Source organism: Myotis nattereri (genome assembly GCF_964212035.1).
Source record: "Myotis nattereri genome assembly, chromosome: 11".
NCBI lineage: Eukaryota > Metazoa > Chordata > Mammalia > Chiroptera > Vespertilionidae > Myotis > Myotis nattereri.
The window spans coordinates 14,835,341-14,851,750 of NC_138086.1; the positions used below are offsets into that span (position 1 = coordinate 14,835,341).

At 39.9% G+C, this 16,410-nt stretch overlaps 1 protein-coding gene across 1 annotated transcript in view; it reads left to right on the top strand.

Moving 5' to 3' along the window:
* Positions 1 to 472: 472 nt before the first annotated feature.
* Positions 473 to 16,410, top strand: part of ING3 (inhibitor of growth family member 3) — a 31,835-nt gene continuing 15,897 nt past the window's right edge. The window contains exons 1-4 of the mRNA XM_081102558.1: positions 473 to 621; positions 874 to 945; positions 4,056 to 4,156; positions 5,633 to 5,698. Of these exons, the coding sequence (XP_080958684.1) occupies positions 594 to 621; positions 874 to 945; positions 4,056 to 4,156; positions 5,633 to 5,698 (267 nt within the window). The 5' untranslated portion in view covers positions 473 to 593. The remainder of the gene's footprint in view (positions 622 to 873; positions 946 to 4,055; positions 4,157 to 5,632; positions 5,699 to 16,410) is intronic.

Consider the following 16,410-nt stretch of genomic DNA (forward strand, 5'->3'; position numbering starts at 1 on the left):
CAGCGAGTTCTGTTTTACCGAAGAGCCCCGCCTGCCTGACCTTGCGGGGGTTCTAGCGCTGGAACCTCTGCTGCTCCCCCGCGCTCCTCGAGGCCCTGGACTCACACGCAGCGGGGCCGTCGCAGCGGCAGGGACAGCGGAAAAGTTGCTCCTAGCGGCGCTAGGCAGCCGCAGGAGACTCCCGTCCACGCCGGTGCAAAAAGCAACAGATAAACACGGGCACCGCAGTTGGGACTCTGTTGCGCAGCCCTCGCCATGGCGCCTGGTACTTGTAGTTTCCGTGTGAAGAACTGCCAGCGGGTTAGCTCGCTGACGAGGGAGGAAAACTACAATTCCCACAACGGCGCGGGCACAGGCACGGCCGGCCTACGTCACCGCCCCAGCCAGCCAATGACAGCCCCGGGCGGCAGTGAGGCAAGCGCCGTCAGGCGCCAAAGTGGTTTTTTTTTTCCCCTTTTCTTTTTTTTTTCCCACCGAAGCCGAGCGGGCGCTGCTAGCGGAGGCGCCATATTGGAAGGGACAAAACTCCGGCGACAGCGAGTGACACAAATAAACCCCTGGATCCCCTCGTCCCCCAAGCGCTAAAGGCCGCGATGTTGTACCTAGAGGACTATCTAGAAAGTGAGTGGGCGGCGCTGGCCGGGGCCGTCCGTGGGACCCGCGGGCGGGCGAGAGCGCGAGTGGCCGGGCAGGCGGGATGGCGGGGAGGGAGGGGGAGGCGGGGGATGTTTCTTTCTCACGGTAACTGGCAGCCTCGCTCAGGGTTGCCGGCTCCCTCGACCCCCACCCCACCGACGCACGCACGCACGCAGTGACGCAGGCACGTACTTTCGCCGTTGGCCCCGCCCCTCTGACGGACTTTTCCTTTGACAGTGATTGAGCAGCTTCCCATGGACCTGCGGGACCGCTTCACGGAGATGCGCGAGATGGACCTGCAGGTGCAGAGTAAGTGGGCGCGTTTGCTCTTGTTCGCCGCGCGCGTTCAGTGCCGGACTTAGTCGCTATCGACCCCAGCGCCTCTGCCATCTGACTCTCTGGCTGATTCGCACATAGGAATTGTCAAAAAGAATCCAGTGCCAAACCTTGCCTCCCTTGCCTCCCTCCACTTTCCTCCTGGCGTTAAGAGGAGACACTGGAACGCGGCTGTGTTCCTTTCTCGGATTTTGGACTGTGCAGCCAGCGTGCCTGTGCCTTCATTGCGACCGTAGGTAGATGTTTTCATGCACAGCGGCATGAATGGCAGCATTCTGACTCGGAGCCTTTAGGTATTGAACATATATGGTAGCATTAATGCTTTTGCTAAAGTTCATCGTATTAAAATTTTTTCAAGAGCAGAAAATAGAAGAATGGGTTGCATGCAGTTTTTTAGAGACCCTTGCGATGTCACATTGGAAAAGTTGCACATTATAGCATGTACTCTCAGTTGTCAACAGCGTGGTATTTTGTTAATCAGAATGAGCGAGGGGAATAAGATTTTACTGTAAAGCTTCTTGTATGCCGTAATAAAATTTTTGGCTCCCCTTCTTATATCAGTGATAGTTGGTAATTCTGTGACTTTTTCCCAAAATTAACCTTACTCTTTCATAGGGCAGTATTTGGTTTGTATGATTCTTCTTTTTCTCTCTCTCTCTGTGCAGTTTCTTAAAATTGTTCAGGATTCAGAGAAGGTAAAGAATCAGTGCTTCTGGAGATAAGAAGGTCAATCCATTGAGCGAAATTACACTTAAAACAAGGAAAAACCGGCCAGTGTGACTCAGTGGGTGAACACTGACCCATGAACCAGGAGGTCACGGCTCTATTGCTGGTCAGGGCACATGCCCGGGTTGTGGGCTCGATCTGTTGGGGGCGTGCAGGAGGCAGCCCATCAGTAATTCTCTCTCATTGGTGTTTCTATCTCTCACCCGCTCCCTTCCTCTCTCTGAAATCAATAAAAACATATTTAAAAAACAGAAACAACAAGGAAACAGTGATGATTGCCAAATTTATGTTGCTCATGTTTTGAAAGAACCTCACAATCCTTTGTGAAGTGAATGTAATATAGCTGTTTACTATCTTGTATAGATACTATATTAAAAATTAAGAATGTGAAATTAGCCATAACTGGTTTGGCTCAGTGGATAGAGCATTGGCTTATGGACTAAAGGGTCCCAGGTTCGATTCCGGCCAAGGGCACATGCCCAGGTTGCAGGCTCAGAACCCGGTGGGGTGTGTGCAGGAGGCAGCTGATCAATGATTCTCTCTCATCATTGATGTTTCAAGCTCTCTCTCCCTCTCCCTTCCTCTCTGAAATCAATAAAAACATATTTTTAAAAATGCTCTACTTAAAAAAAAAAAGAATATGAAATTATATGGTACATAATGAAAGTGAATAATCAAGTGTACCTTTTGGCCTTGTGTCACTCCCTTGTTTGGAGAAATGAAGATAACTCTTAAATTATTTAAATGATATGAATGGCTGGTCTTTGTGGGAGTATATCTGCAGAAAATATGTTTTGATCCCATTTATTCCAGCTGTGTTTAGGCTATACATAACATGTTTCTCGTGCTGCCAGGTTTTCTTAGAAAAGTGAGGGTGGAGGAAGATCTGGGGTGTGGGGTCTGATAGGGAGGAAGGAAGAACCATGAAAAGAGATTGGAGAACCAGACATTGCAGAGTGTGGGAGTCTTGAGGTCGCTAAGAACCTGTTCTTTTCTTCCCTTGCTTCTCTGCCCCAGCAGCAGCACACACATTTCCATACCCATTGTTCAGGAATATACTTTTCTCAGTCTGTTGTCAGTTTCATGTGGCACGTAATGGGAGGTGATAGATGTGAAAGGCACCTTCTTTTATTCAGTATATTGTGGTGTGGAAGTCTGAACTGTGCCTTTCTCCAGCTTGCTCACAAAGTTCATTGTAACTTTAATGTAGTTGAAATGTTAAAATTTCGCTAAAGTAGTAGTTACCAATAGGTTTGAGCACAGATTTTGAGGTTCATTCAGATCCGAGTTCATTTTCGGTTACTGACTTCTCATTGACCTTGGCCTCATTACCACTTCTGAGGGTTTTTCCTCTACAAAATGAGAATCATCTGGGAATTAAAATAATACAGATAAATTAGAACATACAGTGCCTGATAGAAGGTAGGCATTCAATAAGAAGTAACTTATTTTATGCTTTTTTATTATTACAAATTTAAAATTCTCTTGCAATTTGGACTTAGATTATATAAATTAGAGGTTTTAAACTTATATTTTTTATAATAATTAGAATTTTCTAAAGTTAATAGGTATGGATTAACAAAAAAGACTTCTTTAGCAAATAAGTTTGGAAATGCTTATTTAAAAAAGGAAAATTCTCTTAAAAATTAACTGTAAGACTTCTCAGAATCTTTAAAGAGCTATTATTTCACTGAAAATCTCCAAAAGAAGGATATAGTAAAAATGTTTTCCTTAATTTATTTGGCAACAGAATCCCTTTTATTTATTTTTCTTCTTTTAGCAGCCATGGAATGACCACTCTTGGCACATTTAGGAAAAAAATGTATCTAGAATAAATAATATACTATATTAAGTGATAAATGATTGTACCTACTACTTTTAATCAGAGATAGGAGATGATCTTGTGTTTAAGACCATATAGCAAGAGGTTAAAATCATTTTTATAATTTTTTCTTATTAAAAGTATGTGTCAATTTCCCAGTGGTACTTACAATACGACATCGTGTTTTGACACATTTGGTTGATTTAATACCATTACCTTTTGACCCAAGACTGTACTATTCAGAAACTACAGTATAGAGCCTATCTGTATTGTTGACTACATTGACTATTGGAAAAAGTTATGAAGTAACAACAACAAAAGTAAATTATTAGTAGGGAAAATTGTAACTTTGTTTTTTACTAAGGTAATTAAGGCATTCTATATTTACAGAATTAAAGCATGCCATATTTAAAGTTCGTGACCCAGTGAAGGAGTGTACACTGTCAGATATTTGTTTCTTTCCCCCAGTCAAAGCACGTATATTCAGTGTATGAACTTGGTTGTCTAAATATGAAATGTTTTTGTTATGTCATAGATGCAATGGATCAACTAGAGCAAAGAGTCAGTGAATTCTTTATGAATGCAAAGAAAAATAAACCAGAGTGGAGAGAAGAACAAATGGCATCCATCAAAAAAGTATGTTCAGCACTCTGGGTGATTTGTCGGTTAAAACTGGGACTCTCTGAGGAAGATATTTTAAAAATAAATAGTTTTCTGGATATCAAAATGAGGGAACATTACCAGTGGCTTCTGAGGATTTAAATAATTTGTTGTGTTTTAGAGCTTCATTGAAGCATTTTGGTAATTTATTTAGAAGTTGTTTCAGTAATTAGTGACTTTTATTAGAGAGTGAAGAGCCATAAAAAAGTACACTCTTAATTAGCAGAACTTGAAGCACATTTTTTATATTACTAGGTTCCTAAGTTGGTGTTATCACAGAAGAACAGAATCTTAAGAGCTGAGAAGGATTCTTTAAAAGTATTTTAGTTTAAAACTCTAAATTCATACATGAACTAGGCCTAGAAATAAAGATTTATTTGAGTTCTTAATTAGTTGTACAGTACTTATAGCTAGCCGTCTTTCAGATTAGAATGGATATCAGCTCTCCCTGCAGGGTTTGCTTTCAGGGTATGATTTAGTTTGTTTGAGATGCATTGACAGAACTTCAGACACCTGGCTTTGGTGATGACTCTGCCATTTCGCTCTGTGGCATCGGGCAGGTCCTTTAATATTTAATATCTCTGGGTGATAATGACTCCCCCACCTCCAGCCCACATAGAATTGTTCAAGGATCAGCTACTAAATTTGAAAACTGCAGGTTTAGAGTAGTGGTGTCATTTATTTTACTGCATGGGAGAAGATTATTTCTGTTAGGAGAACAAGAATTTAGAATTTATGACAGAATTGGTCCTGGCTTAGTATACCTGGAGGCTTAGGTGTGTGTGTGAATATAGACGTCACATATATACATCCCAAAGTCATTCATTATCCCTTTAATCTGTTAAGGTAAGTTTTGGGTGTAGTGCAGCTTGCATATACTCTGAGAAGTCTGATACTCCAGGGACATTCATAGAATTTATTTTCTTAAACAATAATTTGCTTTCTGCTGAGGAGAAATCTACAGTATAGGTTGAGCTGTGTGAATTGATACCTAACTTAAAATGAGAGTTATACAGCAGTTGGAAAATAGAGACATTCAGGTTAGCATTTTTTCAGTAGTTGTACTTTTATAAAAAACATGTTTTAAAACTAGAGACTTTAAATGTTATTTACAAATTAGATAAATCTTAACTTCAAAAGAAATTTTAAAGGAAAAGATCTAGTCATTACCGCATATAACTTTCATTAGTATAGAGACTAGACTTGGAATAGTATTTATTTTTATTTATATCTTTTCTAGGAATTCTGAACATCTTTCTCTAATTCTTGGCCATTGTGCATAATTTCTAATTCTACCTCATCTACACCCTTTTCTTAACTGGGTTTTTATTGCTTACTTAGGATGACTGACAGTGATAACAAGGAATGAGAATGAAAATGTGGTTATATGTCCTTGATACACATATTTTAAGATTATTAATTTATTCTTGAAATGCAAATGTTTTTATTTAGGATTACTATAAAGCTTTGGAAGATGCAGATGAGAAGGTACAGTTGGCGAACCAGATATATGATTTGGTAAGTAAAATTAATGTGCATGCTATGCCATAAATACTTGAATTGTGGTCACTTTAAATTTTATTCCCTTAAATGTAAAAGGAAGAGCAGACTAAAACATTTAATTTGAGAGTTCAGAATCTGTTTGGTTTCTTTGTGGAAAAGATTCCTGTAGTGTCCCACAATGTTAGTTAACAGGTCAAGATCCTTACATTTTAGCCAAATCTTTATTGCTTTCAAATTGTATCTGATGTTAGACTTTCTGTTTGTTTAGCTTTCTTTTAGCTTTCTTCTTCTTAAGGTAGTGTGTTTAGTTTCCTGATAAATCATATTGAGATTGTTTCTGTGGTAAAATAAACAGAAGACTACTGTGTTGACAAGAGTTCTTGGTAGTCAGATTAGAATGAAGAAGAGAATCATTTGAATCAGTGTTAATAGATCGTACTCACCTATCCAGTGATGTCAATAGGTAATGCACAACTGGCTTAGGTGGCAAAAGTGGGAAACAATAGACTAAATAAACTTTTTAAAAAGGTTCTTTTTTGCTGCAGCAGCGCTTGTACTAGTAAAAGATTGAAATTACTAGGTAGACAGGTATAGGCAATATTTCTGAAACTGGTATAAATATGGTGCTCTTTTTAATGTAGAGCATCTTCTTTGACATAGATACTTTAGTTAATACTCATTTCTGGTTTGCCTCAAAGCAAGTTGAAGCTGAAAACAAATGTTCACTTTAGGTGAACTTTAGCATATAGATTTTATGTCTTATTTTTGTAGTCACAATCTTATTACTGAACAAGTACATGTAAATATAAATGCCATTGGTGAGCAAGACACAAGAAGAAAGATGCATACCACCTATAGTATACATTGTAAATGCTTACACAAAACTAGTAAACATTTGTCGTGTATAGAAAATGTTTAGTTGTTTTCATATAGCGAAAATATTTTATGGCTATTATAACCTAGGCGCGTTTGTTCTTACAGTTATTCTGAAAACAGTTTCATAAAAGATAAGGCCTGAAGAAAGGTAGAGGGGGTAGTAGCTTCATTTATTATGGAATGAAAAAGAAGTTCTTTATTATTTTGGCCTTGAATTATGTTTATAAACAGAACAATACAGTTTTCTTTGAATCTGAGACTAATTTTTTTTTTAGTAGTATTCTTTCTCACCTTTAATGACTGTATATGTCAATCTTTATATATGGATTACCTGCTTTTTATTATTTATTGATTTATTTATTTACTAGAGGCCCAGTGCACAAAATTCGTGTATTTGTAGGGTCCCTAGGCCTGGCCAGTGATCAGGGCCAATCAGGTTCCCTGCCTCCCTGCCTCCCTGCCTCCCTGCCTCCCTGCCTCCCTGCCTCCCTGCCTCCCTGCCTCCCTGCCTCCTTGCCTCCTTGCCTCCTTGCCTCCTTGCCTCCTCCTTCCCTCATTCCCTCAGCGCCCCACCGCTGCCACTGGTCTCCCACCATGTTCTACGCCACTTCCAGGTGGTCAGTGCATGTCATAGCGAGCAATTGAACTCCCGGTCGAACTCCCGATGGGACAATTTGCATATAGCCTTTTATTATATAGGATTTTTTGTTAATCCTCACTCGAGCATTTTTTTCCATTGATTTGTTTAGGGAGAGTAGAAGAGAGAGGGAAAGACAGAGAGAAACATCGATGTGAGAGAAACACATCGATTGGTTGCCTCCTGCGCAAGGCCCGACCAGGGCCCGGGCCGAGGAGGAACCTGCAACCAAGGTATGTGCCCTTGACTAGAATAGAACCGGACTGTTTGGTCCACAGGCTGATGCTCTATCCACTGAGCCAAGCCGACTAGGGCATAGATTACCTGCTTTTTAAATCATATAGCTCTTTGGTTGTACTCTGTTTCGTTTATATTTTGTGATTTTGCTTCTTTTTATACCTTTATGAAAAATACTTCATGCATTTAGGAAAATATGTATATAACGTAAATATGTGCTTTTTAAATGTGTGTGTTTGTATCCGTCTGTTACTTAGGAACCATAGTGTTCATTCACTCTGTGCTTGGTATAGTAGAGTTTACCTAGGTGTAATGGAGGAATAAAGAGAAAATATTACAAATCGTTCCTGTCCTCAAAGTAAACTAGTTGGAAAGACATGCCCTCAAAGTAAAGATCCTGAATAGGAACATGTAACAAGTAAAGACTAATGCAGTTGAGTTTTAAGGGATATCTGGCAAAAGACTGAACTAAGTCATGTGGAGTTATTGTTGATTTCTTAGAGGGTATGAGATGAGTTTTGAATAGAATTTATTCAGAGGCTCAGGGGTCTGGATTAGGTACTATATTGAGGGGAAAGTATTTCACTCAGAAATAATGGATAAACATAGAATGAAAATGAAAATTAAATTTTTTGAGGAGGATAGACTAATTAGACTAAAAGGGTGAGGAAATAGCCCTGGCTGTGTTTCTCAGTGGTTAGAGCATCAGCCCACGGACCAAAGGGTCTTGGGTTCAATTCCCGGTCAAGAGCACATAGCTCGGTTGCAGGCTTGATCTCTGTCCCTGGAGCTCATGTGGGAGGCAACCAATCTATGTGTCTCTCTCACATCAATGTCTCTCTCTCTCTCTCTCTCTCTCTCTCTCTCTCTCTTTCTCTCTCTCTCTCCCCCTTCCCCCCCCCCCCACTCCCCCCTCTCCACTCTCTAAAAATATCAATGGAAAAAATATCCTTTGGTGAGGATTTAAAAAAAGAGTAAGGTGTTAAAAGGTGATGTATAGACAAACAATAGTGTGGTGATTATTGTTGTATAGACAAACAATAGTGTGGTGAAAAGGGATGGGGAGAGGTAGGAGAGAATAAAGAGGATAAATGGTGAGGGAAGGAGACTTGACTTGGGGTCATGAACATACAATACAATATTATAAAAATGTACCCCTAAAACCTATATAATTTAATTAATCAATGCCACCCAATAAATTCAATTTTAAAAGGTGATGTAATAAATTTAATAAAATGTAATCAAAAGCAAGTGTCCATAACAGAGCCATACAGACATGAGTTCAGCTTACCTCACTGATAGCAGGACTTTGGAAAAGTTATTTAATCCTGGAACCTCAATTTCCTTATCTGTACAACTGAGTATTAATTTGTACCTGACAGGAGGATTTACCCCATATTATGTAATGCTCTTAACTTGGCGGAAAGTAGGCACTCATTCCATTTTTAAATTCTCACTCCATCGCATTTCCCTAACTGCCATTTTTTACTTTCCTGAAGGCACTTCTCTTTCAGCTCTGCCTCCCTGAACCTGTTTAATTCCCATTCCCCAGTACTTCTAGCAATGTCTTCTCTTTATTCTTTTCCTTCTCCTCTCCCCTTTCCTCCTTCCTACCTTGCTCCCTTTTTAATTTTTTCCTACTTCTATTCTTCCCTTCCTTTGTTAATACTCCATTACTATTTCAGTTGACCATCATCTTCATAATATAAAAAAAAAATCTATTCTTCTTTGAGATTTAATATTAATCATTGATATCACCCTCTCATCTTTATGGCCTTTTTCCTCCATCTTGAATATCACTCATAATGGTTGCTACTCTATTCAGATGGTTCTCTGTAGAGGTAACTCTCTTCCCATCTGCTACCCCAACTCCAGAGGCCAGGAAGACCAGATACCACTTGGTGAAAACTTATTTTATCAAATGCCAGTTTTACCTCCTTTGGCCCCACAGACACCACCCAAGTTGAGAAACATTTTTCACTGCTTTTCCATGTATTCTGTTAGTTTTGATAATTATGCATGAATTATTTCTCATGCTCAGACTTGGCTTCTGAGTCTATTCATCTTATTTGAGAGTTTCCACGCCCTGGAACTCTGTGAATTAAAACTTAACTCTTAGCTTCCCTTTTTCTTCTCTCCCTCCCACTCCCCAACACACACACACACACACATTTTCTTTATTTTTTAAAATTGTTGACACTGTTACAGATATCCCAATTTTATCCCCTTTTGCCACCTTCCACCCAGCCCGTGGTGCCCTCACAGACCTTTGCAACAGTATTGTCTGTGTCCATGGCCTATGCATGTATGTTCTTTGGTTAATCTCTTCCTGTACACTCAGGCCCCTCCTCACCAAAATCTGTTTGTCCCAAGTATTCATATCTCTAGTCCTATTTTGTTCATCAGTTTATTTTGTTCATTAGATTTCACATATAAATGAGATCATGTGATACTTATCCTTCTCTGACTGGCTTATTTCACTTAGCATAGTATTCTCCAGATCCATTCATGCTGTTGCAAAGGGTAAGAGTTCCTTCTTTTTTACAGCTGTGTAGTATTCCATTGTGAAATGTACCACATCTTTTTTTATCCACTTTTCTACTGATGGACACTTGGGCTGTTTCTAGATTGTGGCTATGGTAAATAATGCTGCTGATAGGTGTTTCAGGATTCTTAGGTTATAATCCTAGAAGTGGGATCACTGGGTCAGATGGCAGTTCCATTTTTAATTTTTTGAGGAAACTCAGTATTCTTTTCCATAGTGACTACTCCAGTCTTCATTCCCATCAGTGGTGTACTAGGGTTCCTTTTCCTCCACTTCCTCACCAGCACTTGTCATTTGCTGATTTATTGGTGATAGCCATTCCGACACATGTGAGGTGATACCTCATTGTCGATTTAATTTGCATCTCTCTGATGATCAATGACTCTGAGCTTTTTAAAAAAATTTATTTTATTTTTATTGTTTAAAATATGTTTTTATTGATTTCAGAGGAGAAGGGAGAGGGAGAGAGAGAGAGAAACATCAATGATGAGAGAGAATTATCAATTGGCTGCCTCCTGCATGCCCCCCACTGGGGATGGAGCCTGCAACCCAGTCATGTGCCCTTGACTGGAATTGAACCTGGGACCCTTCAGTCTGCAGACCGACGCTCTATCCACTGAACCAGACCAGCAAGGGCACTTTGAGCATTTTTCATGTCCCTTAGCCATTGTATGTCCTCTTGGCTATTGAAGTCTATTTTGGTTCATTGTCCATTTTTTTTTTTCATTGTCCATTTTTTAATTGGAATGTTTGTCTTCCTTTTGTAAGTTGTATGAGTTCTTTATTTATTTTGGAAATCAAACTGTTATCAGAGGTATCATTGACAAATCTATCCTCCCATGCCTTGAGTTCCCTTTTCATCCTGTTGATGGTTTCTTTTGCTGTGCAGAAGCTTTTTTTGATGTAGTCTCACTTGCTTATTTTCTCTTTGTTTCCCTTGCTCTAAGAGATGTATCGGTAAACATTGTTACGAGAGATGCCTGAAATTTTGCTGCCTATGTTTCCTCTAGGATTTTTATGTTTTCGTGACTTACGTTTAAGTCTTTTATCCATTTTGAGTTTACTCTTGTGCATGGTGTAAGTTGGTGGTCATTTTTTTTGCATATTCCTATCCTATTTTCCCAATACCATTTATTTATTGGAAAGACTGCTTTAATTCCATTGAATGCTCTTGCCTTCTTTGTCAAATATTAATTCACCATAAATAAGTGGGTTGATTTCTGCTCTGTCTGTTCTGTTCCATTGATCTATATACCCGTTCTTATGACAGTACCAGCATCTTTGGATTACAATGGCTTTGAAGTATAGTTTCATATCCAGTATTGTGATACCTCCTACTTTGTTCTTTCTGAAACTGCTGCAGCTATTTGCGGTCTTTTTTGATTCCATTTAAATTTTTGGAATAGTTCTAGATCTGTGAAATATGCTGATGGTATGTTAATAGGGATTGCATTGAATCTATAGATTGCTTTGGGTAGTATGGACATTTTAATGATGTTAATTCTTCTGATCCATGAACACAGTATATGTTTCCACTTGTTTATATGTTCCTTTGTTTCTTTTTTTAGTGTCCCTTAGTTTTCCAAGTACAGGTCTTTTACTGCCTTGGATAAGTTTATTTCTAGATACCTTATTTATTTTTGTTGCTGCAATGGTAAATGGAATTGTTTTCTTAATTTTTCTTTCTGAGAGTTTGTTATTGGTGTATAAAAATGCCACCGATTTCAGGATATTAATTTTGTATCTTTCAACTTTGCCAAATTCGTATACTAAATTTAGTAGTTTTTTGTGTGCAATCTTTGGGTTTTTCATCTATAATATCATGTCATCTTTGAACAGTGACAGTTTGACAAAGGAGGCAAGAGCAGACAGTGGAGTAAAGACAGTCTCGTCAATAAATGGTGTTGGGAAAATTGGACAGGTACATGCAAAAAAATGAAACTAAACCACCAACTTACACCATATACAAAAATAAACTCAAAATGGATAAAGGACTTAAATGTAAGTCGTGAAACCATAAAAATCTGGAAGAAACCATAGGCAGCAATCTCAGACATGTCTCATAGCAATACTAGTATGTTTGCCGATACATCTCCTAGGGCAAGAGAAACAAAGGAGAATAAACAAATGGGACCACATTAAAAGTAAAAGCTTCTGCACAGCAAAAGAAACGGTCAACAAAATGAAAAGGAGCTCATTGTTTGGGAGGATTTATTTACCAATGATACATCTGATGAGCGTTTAATTTCCAAAGTATATAAGGAAGGCATACAACTTAACAAAAGGAAGATAAACAATCCCATTAAAAAATGACCAAAGGACCTAAATAGATATTTCTCCAAAGAGGGTGCACAGATGATGAAAGACATATGAAAAAACACTCAAAGTCACTAATTATCAGAGATGCAAAATAAAACAACAATGAGATATCACCTCAAACCTGTCAGAATGGCTATCATCAACAAAGCAACAAATGACAAGTGCTGTGAGGATGTGGAGAAAAGGGAACCCTAGTACACTGCTGGTGGGAATGCAGAGTGGTGCAGCCATTATGAAAAACAGTATGGAATTTCTTCAACAAATTAAAAATGGGACTGCCATTTGACCCAGTGATCCCACTTCTAGGAATATAACCTAAGAATCCCGAAACGCCAATTGGAAATAATATACGCGCCCCTATGTTCATACCAGCACTATTTATAATAGCCAAGATCTTAAAACAACCCAAGTGCCTACCAGTAGATAAGTGGATAAAAAAGAGGTGCTACATTTACACAATGGAGTGCAGTGCAGCTGTAAAAAAGAAGGATCTCTTACCCTTGAAACAGCGTGGATCGACCTGATGAGTATTGTGCTAAGTGCAGTAAGTCAGGCAGAGAAAGACAAGTATCACATGATGTCCCTTATATGTGGAATCTAATGAACAAAATAAACTACTGAACAAAACAGATCCAGATACCTGGAAGGATGTGACAGACTGACAAATCTCAGAGGCAAGGGGTGAGTGGGGGCCAGGAAAGATTATATGCATATATAACAGACAATAGTGTTGTGAAGGCCTCGGTGCTGGGATGGTGTCATGGAGTAGGGGGTCAATTGGGGGAATAAAAGAGGACATCTGTAATACTTTCAACAATAAAAATTAATTTAAAAATCAGCCCACTTGGCACTCCAATCTCTGCATGTCCAGCACCAGCTGGGCAGGGCCTCTTCCCAGGCTCCCAAATATCTATCTCCTCCAAACCGTCAAACCAAGTAGTGTGGGTACAGATTTCCAGCCCCGTGCCCTTCCCCGTTGCGTGGGAACACAGAGATACACAGAGACCCAGCAGTTTAGCAGAGGGGGAGAGGCGCCACTCATGCACAAAGATGGGCAAGACCAGTCCTCTTTCCCTAACCACACAGTCTAAGTCTGAACAACCTTCTGCTCAAGGTCCTTCTGGAGAATAGAGGGCCCATCAGAGTCACTGCTGGTTGCCCCTCGCAGACCCCTCCGCGTCCCGAGCGCTGCTCCGTGGCCCCTCCAGCAGCCCCTAACCAGAGCGAACTTCCCAGGTTGATGTTACAAGGAGGACATCACTCTGTGCTGGGCACGTCCAGTCTTTCCGGGGGACCGAACCCTCACTGAGTCCCGCTGCTGGATGCTATGCGGACTCCCCTTCTTTTCTCTGTTGCTCCCGATTGGGGATCCCTGCATGGAGCTGAGAGCCTATGCTGCCACAGTATCCCTTGGACTTCCCAGTTGTACCCGTGCGAGGAGGTTCCTGTATTTCCCCGTGTTTCCCGTTCTCAATATTTCAGATCAGCTACACTTCTCTGGTCTTTCAAGATAATTGCTCTGCAGTTTAGCTGCGAGGCCAGTCCAGGGTTGGGAGCAATCAGATGGAGATTCCAGATGCAGCCATCTTGGAACCCCCACGTTTTCTTTCTAAATCTTAGAACTATGACCTAGTCATGCACAGTGGGATACTGAAAGTCATCCTAGTCTCCTCCTTGTCCCTAACTTCTCCTGTTCATCACCATATCTTGTTCATTTTACTTTCTAACTACCTCTCATTATCCCTTCCTCTCCACTTCAGCCTGCTATAGTTCAAGTGACTTTAAAATTAAAAAAATGACTGGAATGCCTTTCCTTTCATCTTTGCTTGGTAAACTGTATCCATCTTTCATAATCCTGGGTAAGCATTGCGTCTTTATTAAAGTCATCTCAGTCATCTGGATAGCTGTCATTTTTATCTAGAAGAGACTTCACCACTTATAACAGAAAAGCCACACAAGAGCGATTTAAACAAATGATTTATTTTTCTCTTCTGTAAAATAACTTGTTAGAGGAGACAGACCAGGGCTTATAAGGCTACTTCAACATGCTCAGTGCCCCAGACTCCTTCCAGTCTGTTCCCACTCTGGACAAGGAGAATCGCAGTAGGGGATTACTCGAAAGGGCGCATTTAGCAGCTTCAGTCACCTCCTTTGAAGAGCCTGCCTGGAAATCTCACTACTGGCCAGCTGCAAGGGAGGCCGAGGTATGTTGTTTAACATGGCACATTGCCGGCCCAGGTATGTGGGATTCTGTCAGGGAAGAGGAGAGAAGGCATATTGAGGAGGTGATATGCAGTTTGTGCCTCATCCTAACCCTCAACAACATCATGCCAGCCTCCAAATCATTGTTAATCCCAGGAATTTATTATTATTCGAATCACATTGTAATTATTTATTTACCTCTTACTGGTGTGTTTGTGTTTTCCCTGCTCTAAATGTCAAGAACTATGTTCTCAGTAAATATTTGTGGAACAAAATCACCTGAATAAGTTGATGGAGAAAAAGGAGCAGTAACATGACTCCCAAGATATGAGACTGAAGGATAGATAGCGTTTAATGGTGTCGTTGCTGGTGTCAGATATATTTTAGTTGGGTCACTATTTCTCAGAAGGCAATAGAGTTACATTTTAGTGTGCTGAGATTGGTTTGGTAGACTGCAGTGCAAATAGCTTCTTCTTTTCAAAGTATGGCTTTAAACCAGGAAAAGCGAAAGTCATACAGCTCAGATCAGTTTAGCTTCCTTTATGGAATCATTTTCAGAGACCAAACAATCTTATGATCCATGTTTTTGCTCAGATCTTTTTGGTGTTCCTCTTTTTCAACTGCTCTCAATTTTATTAGTTTCCCATGTTAGGATAGATTTCCTTCTCTGTTACATAAGCTCATTTTGAAAGTTCTTCTAAAACAGGATTTATAGATGTGCCTTCAACAAAAGGCACAAGTATAAAAATATTAACACTTTTTGTGATGTATGTGTCTTGGAAGTTTTAAATAAAAAATATCTTCCACTTAATAATTATACATTACATAGAAATTTATCATTCTTTTCAATTCCTTTGCTTTTAGAGAGGTTCCTTTTAAATCATGAAAAAAATTTATTAAACGTTATTAGATCTTACCATACAGAGTAATAACAATACTGGACTTCCAGTTAACTCATTCCCAATAAAGTCTTATTTTATTATTTTTGTAAAATAAAAAATATTAGAGGCAACCAGGGCCCTGAGAGTAGGTGAGGTTCTTAATGATGCTGTATGCTCAGAGCCTGGCACAGTAGACTAGTTGAATGGTCTACAAAGGACGACAAAGACTTTTGTTACGTGATCTAATCCAGAATTTTCCACACCTTAATCATTTGCATTTCACCTGTAAGGTTTTTACAATATCTCCATTACACCTCTATTTACTAAGTACATTTTTAAATGAAAGTTTAAAACTTAAAAATTTGATGTTACTTACATAAATGGAAACTAGCATTGCAAATACATAATTATTAAAATGTTAACACCAATTATACACCCTCCTTGGAATGCATGTGCTCTGTGCGCTGTGCGCTGCACCATATTGCCAGAGTGGCTTTTGGTACTTGAACACTTTGTGCTTAAGGCCAAGAAATTTACTTTATTAGCCTCACAAGTAATTGCAAACAAACATAATGGCATCATTGACTTGTTAAGTAGGGAGGTCACTAAATGGATTTACCATCTCAAATTAGTTCTACTCCCCAAAATATCTATATCTATATCTATATCTATATCTATATATCTATATTTAAAAGTGTAATATGCAAATGGACCGATGGTGGAACGACCGGTCGTCTATGACGCACACTAACCACCTAGAGGCAGATGCTCAGTGCAGGAGCTGCCCCTAGCCCGCAGGTCCCGATTGCCTGATCAGGCTTGCTGGCCAACTTCTTGGTTCCTCCTCCAACCCCAGGCCGTCAGGCTCCAATCGCCCGATGGGGAACCAGGAACCGGGGGTGGGTGGTGGTGGACGCGGGCAGCGCCAAGGCCCCAATCACCCTGCCGGTTGCCCCATACACAGAGGCAGACTGGCGGCAGCAGCGGCAGGGGGCGGGGCCAGCTGCCAGTAGTTGGGGAAGATCAGCCC